At 36.4% G+C, this 19,921-nt stretch overlaps 1 protein-coding gene across 3 annotated transcripts in view; it reads right to left on the bottom strand.

The window, feature by feature from the left end:
• The window catches only part of FBN1 (fibrillin 1), a 4,097,759-nt gene that overhangs the window by 2,177,915 nt on the left and 1,899,923 nt on the right, over positions 1-19,921 (bottom strand). For all 3 annotated transcript variants that reach the window (XM_044077620.1, XM_044077621.1, XM_044077622.1), the window contains exon 23: positions 6,485-6,535. In XM_044077620.1, coding sequence (XP_043933555.1) covers positions 6,485-6,535 — 51 coding nt within the window. The remainder of the gene's footprint in view (positions 1-6,484; positions 6,536-19,921) is intronic.

Below are 19,921 nucleotides of genomic sequence, written 5' to 3'. Positions count from 1 at the left end.
ACCCCAAAGAAAAAACTGCACTATCAGTAAGTTTTACTGTCAAAATCTCCAAATAAAGCTTTTAATCAACATCATAGGCCTTACTGTGTTAGTCAAAATAAAATTATAAGCATATACAAAATTTCTAAACAGAAAAAAGTCAAAGCAACAGAATATACTATTCAAGCACTGACAGAAAAAAGCAAAGGGAGGAAATAAAACGCAGAAGGATTTCTTATCTGAGCCCAGCAGCTGAAAATCCAAATAAAGAAGCAGTCTTCTTAGAGATCCTTTTCTTACTGTGGCACTAGGAAACTGAAAGGGTTCCGTCTGTTGGTCTGAAAGGCAGTCTCTGTACTCTCAGGTGATTGATCCATCACACATACAGACAGGCAGGGCCAGGAACTCTGAGCTTTGGTATACTGCCAGAGAATTGCAACAGGGCACTACTATTCATATGCCAGTAAAGCAGTGTTTTTGTTAAACATCTGTATCTTTACACCTTTGTTGCTTACAGATGGCTATATTTACACAGGGGATTACAGACTAAAGGTATGACTGGAGTAAATCCATCATGTAGCCTGTAGGCAAAACTGTCTGGACCAGAAACAGCAGCTGTCACCATGATTTTAAAGCACACTACTAGAATATAACAATTATTCATTATTATAAAAAAAATAACATGAAAGTTATATACTTACCATAATGCTATATTGGTATTGTCTTTCTCTGTCTGGTTCAACCTGTGGATTATTGTATCCTACTTGGATCCAGATCGGCCAAATTTCCATGACTTCAGCTGGCTGAGCTCCACCACCTGTACCCATAATGCCTTGCTCACCTACAGAACTTCAGATCAAGTTTGCTCCTCACTGCCACAACTGACAAAACACCAACCTAAAAGAAATTACATCAAGGTACTCACAAATAAGGTAACGCAACCTCTCCAACTCAATCATATGAAAAGGAAATTGGCAAACAGAGTGATGAGGTCAGGAGGAAGGGAAGGTATAAACAGCTGGAGAAAGACAACATGATGAGTACAAAAAAATTTGCATTCGACATTGTTTTTCCGTCTGGATTCAACCTCTGTGAGAGTCCCCAGCCACATAACATCACAGGAGGTTCTAAGGAACACTATTCCACAATACGGTGGAGCCAAAGAAAGCCCTGGATCTCGACTGAATGCCCAGCTTGTAGTGAGACACAAAGGTAAGGGAGCTCACCCACGTAGCAGCAGCACACAAATAACCCAATGAAGCTCTTGAAAAAAAGGCAGTGGAAGTTTTCTGGTAGAATGACCTTTTGGTTAATGATGCAAGGACTTTCCCTTCAAACTGTATGCAAAAGCAAGCAATGTGACAACCACTTGGACAGTATAACCTTAAAATCAGGATGACCCAATCAAAACTTGGAAAAGTAGACAAACAATTGTTTAAACTTCCTGAAAGATTTCATCTTATTCAGACAAAATCTCAATTGTCTAAGTACATCAAGGCAAAGGAACAAATATTCACCTCTGCTGGAGAAATTAGGAAAAAATACAGGAAAGTGAATGATTTGATTCAAGTTATTCTCTGTAGGTATCTTGGGAAGAAAGGAGGAATCCATGCAAAGAGACACCCTATCCTTATAGAAAACCAAATATGGTGGGACAGCAGTAACTCGGATATGTATCTAGAAGAAGTGACAGCTACCAAAAACATTTTTCAAGACAAAAGCTTCAAATTAATGGTAGCAGTAAGTTCAAGTGGGTGACCCACCAGCACCTGTAACATGAAAGGCAAATCCCACAGTGGAACAGGGTCCCGAAAAGGAGGATGTTGCAGAAAAGTACCCCTAAGAAAGACCTTCAAAATCTTTAGATCAGCTAAAGGCACATTAATCCTGCTGATGTGAAAGTTGGAAATAGCCACCAATTGCATTTTAATTGTAGAATAACTGGAACCAGCATTAAAAAACTCACAAGAAAATCCAGGACTGTCTCCAAGGGGGTAAAAAAGGGACCAAAACCTTGAGAGCCAGCCCAAATAGCAAAACTCTTCAACTTGTTAGTGTACACCTTCCCCATAGACATCTTCTGGGAGGAGAACAAGATATGCACCATACTTCTGGAAACTTGGAATTTCTGGCCATCAGGGATACTGGAGGAACCATGCAGTTAGGTTTAGAGTCTGGAGACTGGGTGGATCCAGATTGTCGGGATGAGAGATGAGATCCAGAAGGGGAACCAGCACCCAAGGCAGGTGCTTCAGAAGAGGTCAAAGAAACAGGAACCAAATCTGATGAGGTCAGAAGGGGGGGTATGAGGATTACAGTCGCTCTACAGTGGGCAGCCTTCTGAAGCATAAAAGAGACCCTCGTGCCAAGCATACAGAAGAGCATCCCTTGGTGACTGGTCCTGAGGAGGGACTAAGGAGTAATAGCTGTCACACTTGGTGTTGAACAGGGATGGAAACAGGTCACAACACAGAGTGCTCCAGCACTGAAAGATCCAAATGTCAACTCTTGGATTCAGGGACCACCCATGAGGAAAAAGGATCTTTCTGCTTAGACTGTCTGTCAAAAAGACTAACAGAAAAATGAGTATATCTGTAAAAAACACCAATAAAAGGGGAAAAGCTGAAGAGGAAGACCAGAGATTTTTAGCAAATAACTGTAAAATGACTTATCGTTTGAAAAAAAATCAGAACCCTCATATCACATGTCCTGCTGGATCAAGCTTCAAACAAAATATAGGCTAAGATGAGGACCAGAGGGAATAATGGCTAGGGGGAGGAGTGAAAGCCTTAGATCCGAGCTCTTGAAAACCAATCTGCAGAGTCAGATGGAAAAGACAACACTGGATACTCTGTTACAGTAAAAATGATCTAATGGACTGATGTTTTCACACTTAAAGCATGGGATATATCTTTGCCTGTCCCACTCATAAAGTAAAATTGGCTGAACTTGGAAAACCCAGAAATCATCAAGGTTCCAAACAGTGAACAGTGCAAAAGGGAAAGTTCCATCAGTGCTACCGAAGGTTCAAACCCCTCACAATGACTTTAAGTATTTGACTGTTATTCTCTGAAGTGAGGTGCTACTCAGGGTAAACAGGCAGATTTTCTCCCTTTTTACCAATAAATATAGCAGTGAAGCAACCAAGCAGCAGTTGAACCACAAAACGACGTTTATTATAACAAAATGGTAAGCGCTTTCGCTAATAGCTTCTTCAGACCAACAAAAGACACTCATTAAAACCTCCACTTAAACATAAATGTTCAGCCAATAAAATCATGGAAACAATTAGTGTAAACATCATCTTAAAGTCAAAACGTCTTACAATAATCCATATAAAAATAAAAACCTACAAAAGTAATAAAAAAATATATATATATGTATACATATATATATATATATATATATATATATATATATATATATATATATTTAAAAATTTAAAAACAATTTTTTTTTTATACATATAGATATAGACAAGAATGCATCAATGAATGACGATTCGTCTAGATTTAGGAATAGGTCTCAAAGATGCTTTTTCATTGAGACCCAAGACCCCTATCAGTTCTAAGTCTTCACCTCTTTACTTTCAGTGAAGTTTCTGACATCCTCTTCTCTTAAAAAGTATTCTAGGTCATTACTGCACCAGATGCAGTCTACCAAGTTCAGCATAGCACCCGCAATAGAAACTGAGCAAAATTCTAAATTTCAGTCTGTGGCAGTAAAGGCATACATATAAAAGATTCTGTTACCTATCTATAAAAGGTTATATGTCAGGGCATCGGGTGCTGACTTGTCAGAACATGGGCTAAATTCTTGGCTAGGCTTGTAAGGGCTTCAGGGCCAATAGCCTAGTAACTTCCTATGATTCTATGTCAACTTTCTTTTCAGACATTATGAAACTTTAAGGTGCTACCTACAAAACTTAGTATACATATATTCAGGATGTTAGTTTTACCCGGCCTTTTGAGAAGAGTCAAACAGCCCCTAAGCGGAAACTGGTCTCCTGCCAATAAGCAAGTAAGACAAATCACAAACCTGCGACAGAAACCAATCCCTGAAGAGCAGAGGTCTCCTTCTATCATATCACTGGAGACTGTCGGGACAGAACTAAAACTGGTTGCTAATAGCAGACAATTGCAGATGTCTAGATTGTGTAGTAATAGGATATGGACTGGCTATCCCTATACTACTACAACATATAAAGGAGTAGCGGTGACACGTTTTGGTAATAACCAGAATAATATCTTACTTTTCAGCTACATTTCTCATTTATTTAAAGTGGAAATTGTGGAGGATTTTTTGGATAGTGCAGTTACTGAACTATCCAAATGATTACTTCACTTATGCACTGAAAAAAGAAAACCTGTATTTTTTTATTTCAAAATCATTATCATATACATTTTAAATAAAAAAAAAAAATATGCAGGTTAAAGCAAAAGAGAATACTTGGCAGCTGTGCTGGTGGCACATTACTGTGGTGCTGAGTATTTGTGTGACACATAGGTATAGGTAAGACATTAATGATGTCAAGGCAGCCATTTCTCAAGTATGCTTAAATCTAAAAAAAGAAAAACAAACTTGGGGATCAAAAGCAGAAAATACTGCTTTTGTACATGTAAAAAAGAAAAAAATATAGCTGAAAAAAACTGTTCAAACATCCATCAAGCAATACAATTTTTTTTCATCCAGAAAGCTGAATTTATTAAAATTTATAGAAAGAACAAATTAAAAAAAAACACTTACTCCAAATAATTTATTCTCAATAAGAAACTAAGGCACCATTTATGTCCATCAGCTCCTCAACTCATTACCAGAAATCTGGACAATATCAAGTGACCATAAGGAGAGATGAACCTTGGGCTAGTTTCTGCTGCCTATGCAGTTATGTTCAATTCCTAACAGGCTGTAAGCTATTCTAGATACTATTTCCTACTAGACATCTCTGACCAAACAAAACAAATGACAAACAGATCCTGAAATCTGAGTGATTGACAAGGTGCTCTGGAAGGAAATTAATTCCTGAAGAAATCAAGTAATATTTCTGCTAATGGAACAAAGTTGCAAGAACCACATCCAGTTCTGCAGTCATTATCTGAGAAAGAAAAGGAACACTGTATATATACTGCATGACAAACAAGCTTAGCATTTAATATTATAAAGAAAATTCCAGAAGTCAAAAGCAATAAAGGCAAACTTTACAGCTTTCAGGTCCCTTTCTTCACCGTTACGGTTTAGATTTATTTATTTTTCTATAATAATGATATCCTATGATGTCAAAATGTTAGTAAAGATCTTTTCTAGCAATCATCAGATTCAACAGTATAACTTTTATGTTGAGCAAGGAAAGATGACTACACTCCAATATCCAGAAAAAGACAAATCAGTTACGTGCCTTCTATGGTACAAGATCCAGTCTTAACAAATGTTAAGCACCCCCTTCTTCCGTTGTTAAGATCCGGTATCAGGATAGGCAGTTAAACCAGTACTGACCAGCAAACCAATTCAGCTGAATAAAAAACAGGTTTGTTTCTGTCTGCTGTCTGTGCCAATAATGAATCTTGGACTTTTTTTAATATAACAAAATATTTTTACACTGTCTTTCTGACAGGACTTACTTAGTGCTTTATAGCTCTGAAAGACATCAAAACACTTTGTGCTTTTTGTTTGTTTGTTTTATTTAGTCACCAGTAGAACTTGAAACTGATAAAGCTTCATGCACGACTAAGAATTATGATAGGATCTCCAATAATAACCTGTAATTATGGGTTCTCAACATGGATGCCAAAATGGAGCTCACAAGCTTCACTCTTGAGGTGAATTTCATAGTACCCATGTCTGGAACGGGTCTATATTATATGTTCGAAGTCTGAAAACTTCGAATCTCATATGATTGACTCCATATGAGCGAAGTTTTCAACCATCAAACATAAAATATAAACAAACTAAAAATATAAAACCTATCTGAATGCTCTGTTCAGGGGGGCAAGCCCCCCTGCACCCCCACTACTTAAATATACCAACTCCGAGATCGCACTACATTGAAGTGAAGGGAAATATTCCCTACAGCGATCTCCGTTGTAACGTTCGATGTTTGAAAACTTTGCTCATATGATGTCGATCATATGAGATTCAAAGTTTTCAAACTTCGAACTTACAATATAGACCCGTCTGGAACACATAATATGCTGGTTATGATCGGGGACCCAATCCTGACCCTCTATATAGGAGTGGTAGCTGGGACTTGCATTATAAAGGTAAAACAAAAACTGTTGCTTACAAGGCATCATCATGGCTTGTTACTAAAGGACCTTACAGAACAGAGAATTAGGAATATGTGCTGTTAATTCATTGAGGTACACAAATACATAAAACAAAAACATACATATTTAATCAAGTTAGCTTTTATGAGCATACATAAAATGTCAGAAAGATGCATTATGTGCATCACTCTTAACCATATCAAATTCAGATTATGGCTTAAAACATACACACATAGACTTACCTCTGCACTCAGTCCCTGTGACTCTTACATATCCTCTGGAACAGATGGAATCTGAAAAACATTTAAATATTGAAAGAATGAACACTTGTAGCTTTCTCTCAAGTAAATAAATATTTGAAAAATGAGAAAAGTAAACAGACAAGTCACATATGCAGCTTGACAGAGAATTGTAGGCAGTATATACATTCATATACAATCCATAAATACTTTTTTCAAAATGTAATTCCATTAACTTTCACAATAAAGAATATAACGAATACCAAGAAAACACAGATTCACAGACATTTCAAGACCACTGGGTATTATGACCATTCACACCTTGGCAATACCCTCCCTCAGGCTGCATCTCCTTTCTCCAGGAGGGCTAGTCAATTACGGAGTAAATTTGTGGACACTCATCCAGTCATCTAGTTTACGTTTAAAGGAAGATACTGAATCACACCGTTTAACTTGCAAGGGAAGTTTATTCTAGAGATTTGGGAGGCACTGCATTATAAACATGGCCCTCCATCACATATTATTTATCTGCTGGTGAAGATTTAGGCCCCTGGTTCTACTACTCGTGCAGGCATTGGACTTGCTGAGAAACAGGTGGTGTAGGACAAATGGGTCTATAATGGTGTGATAAGAGAAAAAGAGTTCTCCACTCAAAAGCCTACACAACAGTGTAAAAGAAGGTAGACCTTCCAAGCTCTCATTGTAGTTCACAGGCTTTAGGTCTGTGATATTTTTAGTTAATCACTGTATATTAATCAGATCAGACAGTGGTAGTAGAAGTAGCAAACGTAAACTCATCTTAAGTCAAAACAGAACAAAAAGTAATAATAGAAAATATATAATTGTACAGCATTACTAAGTATTCAGAAGTAATCCAAGCAAGGCAGGCAGCCTGTTTCCAGTCGAAAATCCTTTATTAAGTACACAGACAAGCGATCCAAGTAAAACAAAAACAGAGTAATAATTTCATCACAAGCTTTATAAATATATATATATATATATATATATATATATATATATATACTTTTTATCAAGCATGGGAATGTCTTATTGTGCTGTAAAACAAAGTGTTATTGGTACACATGTTAAATTCAAATCCCTTCCCCCATCAGTGTGACATTGGAGCTGGTTCTGCCTTACTTAGTAGCTGTCATAATAATATATAACCCTTATATACTTTAAATAAAATTATATAATGATGTGGTACCTGTTATTTAACCAAATTATTAAGTAGATTATTAAGTCTGTGATTTTATCCAAGACAATATACTACATGGCTGGAAATATATCAACCTTAGTTCATTTGGCAATCAAAAAATATATATAAATATATACATATACATTTTGCATGTAAAAATCAGTTTCTATTTTCATAAACTATTGTTAACAAAGATCGCTTTCGTCCTTCTAGACTTCTTCAGGTCTGTGTACAAGAACCCTAAAAACCTATATAATTGTATAATTAGTTAGTATTGTTATTACACATCATTTTGAATAAAGTGGAAAAAAAGAACCAGAAAAAAATAAAAATAAGAAAAAATGTATGTATGATGATGGAAACAAAATATACACTTAAATTTCAACTGATTTAAAATGGTATTTAAAACCAATTTGTAGAATAAAATAAAATAAAATACATTTAGTCATGTAAACAATGTGGCAGTTTTCTTAGTTCCAGTGCACTTTTAATTGAACAGTAGTAGTTTAGTCCAGGCTTCCTAAAAAGAGTTCAGCTTTAATTGCCACATGAGTTCATGTTCCTCCAGAATATTCGGGATGTCTCCTTCAAGATCACCCATGTCTATGCAATCCAGGATCTGGAACTTAAAACCTGTGTGTCTTTTATGAAGAGAAAGGTGTTTGGCTAGTGCATTATTTTTACATCCAGAGCAGATTTCTGACAGATGACATGAAATCCTACGCTTGAGTTTATTTACAGTCTTGCCCACATAGAATGCATCATATTCATTGCACTGTGCCCTGTAAATTACTTTTTTAGTGTTACAGTCACCCCTAAAGGGGTTCATTGTACTCAATAACTGGCATGATCAATGCCGATTATAACAGACTGATTATCTCCTTAGAACTTGATAATATTCCTCTGGCAATTAGCTGGGTTAAATAAAAGGATTTTCTCACAACTGTTGTCACATGATGGTCAAAACAGAACAAGCTATCAACCCAAGTGCCTACATCCCTGACTATATTTTCATTTTTCTAGTGGTATGCTATTTGTACAGTATGATGAGGGGAGGGTTTGTCTACCAAAAATGATACTACACATTTTAGCATTAAGTTTCAGCATATTGTTAGTACACCAAGAGTTTGCTACCTAGAGTTCATTCTGGCAGGTTTGGGTGTCATAGGGTGACTTTACTTCCCAGTTTGTGGTCAGCTGCAAGCTTTGGTAGTCAGAGGTCTTAGTTCTCTGCTTGGAGATGTGAGAAATAAATACCAGAAAGGCGAGATCCTAACACTGTGCTCTGAGGGGCACCACAGGTGACTTTCCTATATTTCGATGAGGCACCTTCAACATGCACTGTGTTAAATCTGTCTTTCAGCCAGTTTGGTATCCATCTTCCAACATACAGGTTAACTTTTAAAGCCTTTAGCTCTTCTATGATGCTGGCATGGGGAATGGAGTTGCAGGCCTTAGCTAGGTCAAGATACTCTGTGTGAACTTAATGGCCACAATTTACAGTCTCTGTAATTCGTTTGAAGAAGTTTACCAGATTAAATAGATAGGATCTATCCTTCAAAAAGCCAAACTGTTGAGAGTCAAGTCTGACAAAATTATTGATATCATAGTTTGTGAGGTCAGTTATAAGATGTTCCATGCCTTTGCAGATGAAGCTTGTAAGGCTAATAGATCTGTAATTACCATGGTCAGCTGTACATTCACCCTTATGGAGGTGCATCACCACTGCACTATACAACTTATTGTGGCAATCCAGTAATTAAACAGGTTAAACATGAAGTGTGTCTAAAAGGGCATGCTTATTACTATTAATTAAGCAACCAGGTATAGTTTCAGGTCCCATGGAGAAGTATTTTTGGTCTTGGTTAGCACTTTCAGCAAATGCTCTTTAGAGATATTTGGAGGAGTACAAGTCTCTTTGGTTAAAATGGCACTAAATTTGCTTTAAAACATATTGATACCATCTATTGGGTCAGAATAGGAGGCATCATTATGGATAAGAAATGTAGATTACTGTCTTTTAATATAACTAAAGAAACATACATAATTATCTTTAGCTTCAGAGGTCAGTCTTAGTTGACTGGCTCCTTTAGTGGACCTGAGAGTGTTTATTTTATTTATTTATTTTTTGGAATGCTTTAAATATTATCTTCAAAAAGAGGGATTTGAATCTACTAAATAAATTAAGCTTCTTTCTTTTCTTGTTTAGTTCATTATGACAGTGTACCAGCAGAGTGGTTTGTTTTTGAATTTGTCTTGATACTTGCTTCTAGTAAGAACCTCTCGTGCTATGCATTTTTCTAAATGGGTGAAGAAATCCTTAGTGAAGCTTGCTGCTGCATTAAGGTTAAGGAAAGTGTAGTCATAACTGAATTTTAATATTTATCACATAGTAGGTTAAGGTTGACATGTTTCATCATCAACATCAATTCCTTGTTTCCCCATTTTTATATATGGTTCGAGGTGTCCTGTCAACTGTCACCATCTCTCTTGAAGCAGTGTCACTCTCCTATATTCTTTGACAGTTGTGCCTGACTGCTGCAGGTCGTCTCTCACACACTCTATCCATCTCTTTGCTGGACATCCTGATTTCTTCTTGCCTTCGTCCTGTCTGTCCCAAATTTTCTTCATCAGATTGTCTTCTGCTTTTCTGCACATGTCCCCAAGCCAGCACAGTCTATTCTCTTAAAGCATCTCTGCAAATGGAGCTACTTTGGCTTCTGCTCTGATGTCCTCATTTCTTCATCTGTCCTACAGTGTGCCATCCTACTACCAGTCTCAGGCACTTGAGCTCCATCACCTCTAGCTGCCATTACTGCCCAGGTTTCTGTACCATACAGTACTACTGATTGCACCACTGTTTTGTGGCATGTTTGTATTCATTAAATTCAGTGGGAATTGTTGAGGGAGCTTTTGGGAGTTTAAATGAGAAGATCACAAGTTTATAATCAGAATTCATTGGTGAAGGTGACAGCAATGCAAGTGGCAGCCACATTTGTGATAATCAGATAAAGAATGCTGTGCCTACTACTAGGGTTACTTACCAACTGCTCACTGAAGGTTTTTTTATTAAGTCTTGAAATTTTTGTGTGTATCCTTCCTTGAAGGTATACATATCACAGTCTACTGAAGGATAATTAAAGTCACACAAAATAAAGGCGTTTTTGCTAACAGAGAGATCATTCTGAACAATGAAGACTCTTATATGATCACAGGGGACAAAATGTGTACTGCAAAAAGCTGTTAGTTTACTTATTAGACATTTGTTTACCAGGAAAGTCCGACTTGGAATGAAGCCAAATTTCAGCGGAGGCCCAGGGAGTAACACTGCAGATGCATGTCTTTGTAATCTGGGAGGAAACCGAAGCACCCGTAGGAAACCCACACAAATGCAGAGAAGACATGCAGACTCTACACAGAAGGCACTCCAGCCAAGAATCAAACCAGAGAACCTCTTAATCTCCCTAAAAGGCTTCTTAGACAAAGCACCTGGGAATAAAGATTTTAATTGTAGTAGCATCCTGGTCCGTGTGTTTATTCTAAGATCCAATAACATTGCTACAAAACAAATACATTGCATGATTTCACCTGTTGTTAACTACAGTAAGCTACTGACTATAACACCGTCCATTTGCTGTTTATGACTATAACAAACACTTTCCCTACATTACATAATTTTGCAGTTGTATTTGAAATACAGCATTTTACGCTATTTTTCCTACATCACCACCACTAAATATCTTATAAAAATTCAGTTTAACTACTCTGATTTTTCTGGAACTATAAACAATGCAAAAATATTAATTAGTTTACAGAATTTTTAGAATATTCATTATGTTTACATTATTAGCAATGCCACAATAATTAATAGGTTTACCCCATATTTTAAGTAGGACAATCTTTATGGTCCATCAAGACTGTTCATGAATACTTTCCATTCAAATTGTTTTCATCCAGAGGTGCATTATGATTCTTTCTCTAAATTTCTCGCTCTTAGCTGATACCTTTGTTCTAGTTTGCTTATTTTTTGTTTGCTAGTTTGCTCTAGTTGTTTTAGTTGATCATTAAGTCTATCTAGATTGATCTGTAGCTCCATAATTTTGGTTTCTGAGTCCCTAGTGACCTAGCCTTGAAGTAATATGTTCACTGATAAATATGGATACTCCACTACATTTGTCATTGAGTCTAAAGGCATGTAAAGTGCAAAACCTGGTATACAGGGAGCACCATCTTTACATTTAAACTAAGTTTCAGTAACTGTGAAGACATGGATGTTTTCCAATTCTAAAAGAAAGTCAAGATAAGGCAATTTATTGTTTAGAGTTCTGGCATTGAGGAGCATCACCTTACTGTGACCTGACTGTCAATCGGTTGAACTCTGCCAAAAAAGGGACTGGGAACAGTAAAGGCTTTAGCCAGTAAGTGAAAGCCTTGAAACAAGAAATTCAGACCATTCTTAGTGAAACCACCTGGAGAATCTCAAGTATCTCATCCCATGCTGATTTGAACAAGATCGCCCTAGAACTAATTATTATATATAGGCATCATTCAAGGAGAAGAAAGGATTATAGTCAGGAACTAAAATCTGAACAAATTTTGAGTATTACAGATCTTACATGACAGAAAAGTAATGCAGTTTTGCAAATTAATGATTTTTTTTTTTTTATCCATCTCCATGCAGCTTACCATCAGTTGCCACCAGCTCCTGTCCTCATTCATTGAATCCACTGCACTCACCTTGGCCTCCTCCAGGTTCAACCTGAACTACATCTGGGGCCAGTGAGGAGATTGAAGATGCTGGTTCAGCATCATACTGCTGCTGGCAACTGTGCCCTACCATCTGCTGCTGGCAACTGTGCCTATCCCTCTGCTGCTGGCAGCTGTGCCTTATCCCTTTTCCACCCCATGGCAGCCTTGAGAGCTCTTCAACTGCTGCCTACAGGGGATGCATGGGTGATTCCTCTCATGTGCAACCTCCTGACAAAGTGAGATACCACTTGCAGTGCAGAGCTAGCCTGACTCTTAATACTGCTACTGCAACAAAACTAAGCAGCATCCCTCTCTCTTAACACATCTGAAAGTTTTAGATGACAGAAGTACACTTAGGACAAGACAGACTTTTACTTGCTCATTTTCTACAGTTCTGCATTGCTAATACAACAAAGTAAGGATGGTGTTGTTGGGGAGTTAACCTTCTGTGGATAGCTCTTTTGTGGCTTTAAAAAATTGCGATTTAACTGGACACTGCATTCCAAAGGCTATGTTAGAAAAACATACAAAGAAACTGATGCAACAGTGGAAGGAGGGGGGGGGGGGGTGATGGCATTAGTGGAAAAACTGAAAAATGAAAGTGAAGCTTCAAGGTATAATAGCCTGCATGAATGTCTGCTGCAGCAAGAAGGGGGTCTTATTACCTAAGATAGGAATGCAGACGAGAAAGAAAGAAAGAAGTACTTAGATACTTTTTTTTTTTTGATAGACCGCACTGGACTAAAAAAAATCCACACAAACAATGTAAGGGGTAATGTAACTGCCCATAACGGGACAATATAAAACAATGAGGAAGATGTAATATTTTTGAGAAAAGTTATTCCACATCTGGAAGAAATGGACAGGAAAAATAAGGAGTGAAGCATCATTTGATGATTATAAGTGTGTATTCTTGCAACACACAATATAGACAAACAATGGGTGAAATTGCATTAGAATTAAGTGTGTGTGTGTGTGTGTGTGTGTGTGTGTGTGTGTGTGTGTGTGTGTGTGTGTGTGCGTGTGTGCTGACTTTTCTGAACTTATGTATATTCAATTAATATGCAAATATTTCTTAGCCAAGCTCTACACAATTAACAAAAATCTGTTTTTACTTTAAAATTCTAACTTTCCACTTTACTTAAGAAGCTCTAGTTCACCTGAAATGTTTTTACAAAAATCTGTGTTTGTTAATAAATGAAAACTGCTTTCCTCTACTTTTTCATCCTTTTTTACACTATGGCTCAGATTCAGAACAATTATCACCTACATTAAACCTTTTTACAGCTAATAGTAGCCTTTTCTGATTCAGAGAGCCCAACAGCAACGTCTTACCACAGAGAGGTGCAGCACCTAATGGTGCTGTCTCTTTGGTATACAGTAAATGCTAATGAGGCATTCCTGGTGACTGACATATATTAATTAGCCACGTGGTATTCTCTGATAAATATGCCTACAGTAAATCATTTATCCGCCCAAGTGATTCATAGAACTACTCAGCTGTGTAAATACTTCCAGATGCAGTAATTAACAAAGCCAAAAGTTATCATTCACCCATTACTTTTAATGGACTGTTTAAAAGACAGGTAGTGCTGGAGTGTGTGTGCATTTTTGAGTGCGTCTGGGTGGTCTCAACAGAAGGGTTAATGAGGGGATAGAAAGGATAGGTGTGCATGTGTGTGTATGGGTCAATGAAGAGGTGTATTTACTAATGTGATAAGGTGGGGGGTAATGCATGGATAGTGTTTGCATATCTGTGTGTGTTTGGGGGGGCATCCAAACTTCTTAGCTCCCCCTAGACTAATGAGCAGTTACTGTAATATGGGGTGAGGGTACATGACGGTTATGGTCTTTATCATACATATAAAAGGTACAGAGTTTGACATCTGGTTACTGGCTAGACTTGTAAAAGTTTGGAGAATGATAGCCTAGTATTTTACTTATCAACCTATGGACAAGATTCAATGGAAAAGTACAACTGTGTAAGTAAACTTATCATAGCAATAGTTGTTCTACCAGATTACTGTTGCAGTAGCCTAAGTTATATGGGTTGTATCCTTGCCTAGGATATGACCACAAGCCAGCTTCCAAAGCTTTAGGGCACCTTCCACATGGCCAAACTGCCACTGACTACAAAAAGCCATATGGAACGCATTTCAGCATAAAAAATCTTCAGATCTTTCTTGCCTCAAGATGGGATGTTACTCCCCTAAAAAGAAAAAAATGCTAGGAAAAATCAAACAAAAAACAATGCAACTAGGAGTTGCATATACAAAAGGGTATACATGTCCACACCCTGGCAAACATCCAAAAAACAAATAAGGTGGCTCAAGGAGGGAGGCAGAGCGGGAATGGTTACTGTACCAGTGATATGTTAGTAACAGTGATCTATTATAACATCTACTATTATAGCAGGTTTACTTACATAACTGTACTATGTTCAACATTTAGATAATTTCTGCAGTAGCCTAAGCTATATGAGTAGATTATCACAGCTTACAATGTACAATGTATAGGGAGGAGGAAAGGAATTCAAGAATCCAGAATTTTTGACCTAGAAAAGGAATCCACTTTGTAATACTCTGCAAAAGTAGAGGGCCTCTAGAAAACCTCTTGAGTCCACCACTTTCCAAAAAATCACAGATGAAGCCAAAGCCCTGGTAGATAGAATCGGTCTTAACCCTATCTGAAAGTGGCACATCATGGTAAATGCAGCAAAAAGAAATAGCATGAGATAACCATCTTGAAAATGACTGGTCTGATACTGGTTGTTCTTTCTTATTACTTTCATAGGAGAAAAAGAGTTGATCAGCTTTCCTGAAACTTTGTGTTCTGTCCGAGTAGTATGTGAACTGCCTGTGGACTTTAGAGTATAAAGAATTATTTCTCCCTTATTTTTAGGTTCTAGGAAGAATACAGAAAAATTAATGATCTGGCTTAAAGTAAACTCTGAAAGCACTTTAGGCATAAAGGAAGGATTAGTTCTCAAAGAAACTCTGCCCCTAAGGAAAATTATATAGGGTTGTCTCATCATAATTGCTTGTACCTCTGGTACCCTTCTAGCAGAAGTTATAGCAATCAGCAAAACAGATTTCCATGTTAAGAACTTCAAGACAATCTCTGATAAGCTAGTTGAAATGGAAGAAGTATCAGTTTCACCAGCATAAAGTTAATATCTGAAGGAAGAGCCACCTGTTTTCTAGGTGTATGGATATAAAAGACCCCTTTCAAAAAGCTGACTTGAGGACAGGCAGGAAAAAAGGGGGGAGCTAAGCGCAGACAAGCAGAAATGGTTGAAAGATGAATCTTGACAGTGGAATAAGAAAGGCCAGAGGGCAATAACTCACACAAATAATCTAGAATCAGAGGAAACCAGGGCTTGAAAAGGTCCTGGTTCTTAAAATGGCACGAACTAGAACATCTTTTCTATTTGACAAACTTCCAAAAATGATATACTAACGGGAAGCAAAAGATACAGCAGGATAATGACTACTGCAACTGCTTTAAACTTTTATTTACAACAACATAAGCACTTTCTTCTTATAGATTAAAGATTTCATTAGACAAACAACAGAATAATTCCAGGCAATTTAAAACTTAGGTAGATCACATGACATTTTCCACCAAAACTTTAAAAGAGACAGTACGATTTAATTTAATTTATTTATTTGTTGAGCGAAGGCCCGGAGAGAAAAGCTCCATATGAATACATAAAGTTAAAACATCGTACATGAACAAGACAAAAGCAGGTATTAAAGGATATGCAAAATAAGTAATTAATACTACATACTAACTACAAATAGGAAGCTAAAGTAATAGAAAATGTTCACCTATCCCCCTCCCGCCATTCATAGCAATGGGATGGGAAACAAAGTTATGAACATCATTATGCATCTGTTAATAATCCAACTTTACTTAATGACCACGATTTTGGCAGGGATAATGATTAGGAAGATGTCCCTTTAGAATGTCTGCCCCCTCGGAGATCGGAATGGCTGAAAGACAAACAAGGGAATCAATGGCAAAGACCACAAGCATGGTTGGGTGCTTGGAAAAAGAGTGGACAATGGAGAAATCGCCAGTGGCAGTGACTGATTTAGACTGTTACACTGCTTCACCACTTGTTGACATAATTTTTAATAAGACAGGTGACTTTAAGATTTTTAATTTTACTCCATATGAAATATGACAGAAGCATACCGACCTGTTATCGAAAATGTCTACTTTTGTCATATCTAAACAAGCCAGCCTAGCAGGAACATAGATGGAGTTAAAAATGTATACCAGAAAGCTTAATTTTGCTTTGACTTTCGATTTTGGTGAAGGGTCTAATTCTATATTGAAATTTCTTGTACATACAACCCACTACTTCATCCTAGTATATATGTTTTTTGAATAGCTATGTGAATTTGATATAAGGGCCTTTTTTTAAATGAGTATGAGGAATTTTCCTCTTGGTTCTAATATCATAGAGGAGGAGTTAAATCTAATACAGTATTTAAAATCTTGCAATCTCTCTATTATGAGGCCTGATAAGGGAGGTGGAGTTGTTTTAATGGCTTTACCTCTTTATAACCAAAAAATGTATAGTATATTACTTAAGGATTCTTATGCGCAGGTTTCAGAAAGGGTTATGAGAACAGCATATGATAGAATTAAGACTATTTTATATGATATGTTTTTGCAGCAACACATTTCTTTAGAAGAATTTTAAGTTTTTGTTTGTCAATAATACCACTATTCCCGCTATTTTTGGTTTCCCTAAAATACATAAGAGTTTGAATGATCCACCAATGAGGCCAACGGTGGATGCAAGGACATCAATAATTACATCACTAGGTAGGTTTTTAGATTTTCATCCTTAAAAAAAATTAGACAAGTTTGCTTACCTTAATAAGGATTCTTGAGATTTTCTTACAAATGTAACAAACTCCCCTTTGATGAAATTAATATGTTTTTAACTATTCATGTTAAAGATTTATATACCTGTATACTACATAATATAGGATTAGTTTGGTTTAATGATTTTTTACTCACTGAAATTACTTTATCCCAGTACAGAATTTGATTTATTGGTAGATTTATTGTCTCTTTCTCTTGTTCTGAACAATAATTATATTACTTTTAACAACCAATTTTTTCATCAGGTAAAAGGGATACCAAAGGGGTCTGCGTGCTGCTCTTTGTATGCTAATATCATTATGACTTGAATGGGAGAAAAGGTATATCCTTGAAAGTACCTATAAAATAGTTGGTATATACAGTATATATATATATATATATATATATATATATATATATATATATATATATATATATATATACATACACACACACACACACTAGATATCTGGATGATATCTTTACTGTGTGGAAAAATAGTACAGAAGAGATACCATCTTTTACGAATACATTTATGTCACAATATAATTCCTTTTGTTTACTTATGAAATAGGGAAACATCAAATTTCCTATCCGGATGTTATGCTGCTTAAAGATTATGAAAAAAGATTTTTATATTTAAGATATACAGGAAGGCTACCGATTCCAACAGCTATATACATTTTTCTAGTTTGCACCCCATGTTGCAAAAGAAGGGGGTTGTTAAAGGCCAATTTGTTCGGGCAGTGAGAATGGTAAATGTTTTTGAGGAATTTATTGAAGAATATCAAGGGATGAAAATTATGTTTATGAGTAGGGATATCCAGAATCCTTTATTGATGATATATTGTTTGAAGTTATTCAGAAAAGAAAGATTCAACATTTTACCCTGATTCTGAACAATGATGGTCTGTTTAATGTGGGTTCAGAATTATTAAACATAGGAACAATGGCCATCACTAATTCTAATTATGATTGTAGTTTTATCGCTACTTTTTCTTTGGATAGTGCATTTATTAAATGGTGTTTGATGGGGGATGTTTCAGAAGTTCAGAATAAGTTAGGGGCAAGACCGATTGTAGCATACAAAAAAGGTATTAGTTTTTGAATCGTCTATATTTGTTTCCCCTAGTATTGGTAATAAAGGAATATTTCAGTGTTTGAAGTGTAAATACTGTATGTTTGTCCTTTCAGGAGATATCTTTATGGTGAATGGGATTTTTGTTAATATACAGGGTAAGTTTAATTGTAATTGTTGTTCAATAGGGGTTGTTTGCATTGCAACTTGTCAGGCATGTGTATGTTTTTACGTAGGAAAAACAGAACAACAAAAGAAACTATGAAACTCAGAATATATGAGCATTTACGGAATATTAAGAATGCTAACATTACAAATGCCCCTGCTAAACACATATTAAATTACACCCAAACCATTCTTTTAAAATTCTTATTGGGGAACAAGTAGTTCCGAATATCAGGGATGGTCTATGGGGTTTGAAATTAGAAAAGAAGGAGCTTGCTTTGCATCTTCGTTTGAACGCAGGCTGTTTCCCTGGTATTAATGGTATGATATCCATTGCACCCTTACTGAAACTTAAAGTATATTATAAAAAATATTTTTTTTGCTATTAATAATTTATATAAACATATTACATATGTTAATACATTGTGGTACTTGAAAACGTATTTAATTGTAATACTAGGTTTTAGTTTCATGCCTTTACTATATTCTCTTTTAAAGTTTTGGCGGAAAATATCATGTGATCTACCTAAGTTTTAAATTGCCTGGAATTATTCTGTTGTTTGTTTGATGAAGTGTTTAATCTATAAGATGAAAGCACTTATGGTGTTGTAAATAAAGGTTTAAAGCGGTTGTACTATTTATTACCCTGCTGTGTCTTTTGCTTCCAGTTAGTATACTGTTTTTGGAAGTTTGTTGTTTAGTTAAGTTTTTTAGAAGTTATATTTTCTATTTGCCCATATTTGACTTTCTAGCAGCAGTTTTTTTGCCTGCTTTAATACCTGCTACACATCCTCAGAAAAAAGGTGCCTAAAAGGTATCAAACCTCTATCGTCCTGGCAGTCAACTGAAGTGCTTTCCGGTTAGGGTGTATCAAATAACCCCTGCCTTGTGTGAGTAAATCCAGTCTGTGGGGAAGTTCATGGCAATTGTCGATGTACAAGTTCGAAAGAAGTGAGAAAGTACAGTTGTGTAAGTCCTAATTTCCAATAAATGTGTAAATCTGAATGCCTTCACTGCTGCAGTAGCCTATGGTTAGTGTCCTACCAAAGAAACAGCATCAGGCTAACTTGCTAAAGCTATAATTCCCCTTTCTCTCACTTTGGTTGTTGATAGGCTGCATCCTTTTTGTAGGCAGTATATCAGCAGCCAGATTGAGGGAAAATCAGGATTTTACTGTCCCAAAAAAGGAAGGTAGATTCATCCTGAGCTAACAATCAATAATCACCATAAAAATAATCCAAACAATAGCAACGGTAACAAAAGAAGTTGTGTTCCACCTCAACTATCTAAAAATAGGGATGGTGGGTAGGTGTGGTTACTGCAGTAGTGACAAAAGTTGAACATCTACTGTTATGGGTAAGTAGGACTT

The sequence above is a fragment of the Protopterus annectens genome, chromosome 7.part0 (assembly GCF_019279795.1).
Source record: "Protopterus annectens isolate FY-2018-M chromosome 7.part0, PAN1.0, whole genome shotgun sequence".
Classification (NCBI taxonomy): domain Eukaryota; kingdom Metazoa; phylum Chordata; order Ceratodontiformes; family Protopteridae; genus Protopterus; species Protopterus annectens.
This window is presented reverse-complemented; position numbering and strand designations above follow the sequence as displayed.